The following is a 1,028-nucleotide window of genomic DNA, read 5'->3' as shown; positions in this document are numbered from 1 at the left end:
AACCTGATTGAGGGTATGCATTGTAAAGAACGTAGTAAAACCTTTACTCAACCATGAGTTAGGCCACCAAAATGGGTTGACTACACTCTCAAACCATTCTCGTATTATTTCATATGCTATTACGTGCATCACGTTATATTTGCACCCAATAGAGTCTGTTTCCTCATTATAGACAACATCTGCTTCACTAAAAAACATTTGTAAAAAATGTAATTATGTACAAAAATCTTTGTACATGTCATATTTTTAATCAAATATCAACTTAGACACATAAAAATATGCATGACTGTAAATCTCTCAATTTTTAAATATCAAACATCATATTTTTTATTTTAATAAACTAATATTTTTTTAAAACATGTACTTACTTATAAAGGATAATTCCCAAGTTCACCATGCTATCGTTTCGCTCTTGAAACTCTGGAATTACAATATAATTTACTTTTGGAAACTGTTGCAAACGCTTCCATTCTTTTTTCAAGTATAACGTAATATTTTTAGTAATTGCCAGTGCAAATTGCAAGGAACTTATTGATCGTTTGTCGCACCATATGCTAGCAATATCATCTTCATGAATGAAATTGCGAACAAAATTAGTTACAACAATTGATACAAGAAAGGGGGACATTGCAGGAGAGCTATTGAAATATGTCCATTGCATGTTATCGTCACCCAAATCCTGGTCAATCCTTAGCATGGGAATGGATATTGCTCGTATCGGCATGTTTGACAAAACCTTATAATTTTCAGAATGATATATGGAAATATCGAAGGTGGTCTTCGACGAGCTCCAACATGGAAACATTCGTCGAGCCCACATTGGCTGGAAAAGTGTTGCGGACAACCATCTATGGCATTTAAACGATGCGCATTAAATAACGAAAAAAATAACAAAAATAATAAAAAAATTTCAATGATTGTTAGTATAAAAGTAAGAGATACAGAAACCGAATAATATATTTGTACAAATGTATAATTTCGCACAAAATGATACCTAGAGAAAAAGCTTATATTTTTTCACCATATTA

The 1,028-nt window shown here is 31.7% G+C and overlaps 1 protein-coding gene across 1 annotated transcript; it reads right to left on the bottom strand.

Annotated features, from left to right (window-relative positions):
* Positions 1–3: 3 nt before the first annotated feature.
* On the bottom strand, positions 4–1,003 carry LOC115242401 (glutamyl aminopeptidase-like; the record flags this gene model as incomplete). The annotated part of the gene is made up of 2 exons (XM_029818664.1): positions 369–1,003; positions 4–187 (listed from the first exon to the last, which is right to left on the bottom strand). Coding segments are annotated over exons 1-2 (636 nt in total), but the record flags the coding sequence as incomplete, so codon positions are not given.
* Between the last annotated feature and the right edge of the window lie 25 nt (positions 1,004–1,028).

Source organism: Formica exsecta, unplaced genomic scaffold (assembly GCF_003651465.1).
Source record: "Formica exsecta isolate Colony F162 unplaced genomic scaffold, ASM365146v1 scaffold5918, whole genome shotgun sequence".
Classification (NCBI taxonomy): Eukaryota; Metazoa; Arthropoda; class Insecta; order Hymenoptera; family Formicidae; genus Formica; species Formica exsecta.
This window is presented reverse-complemented; position numbering and strand designations above follow the sequence as displayed.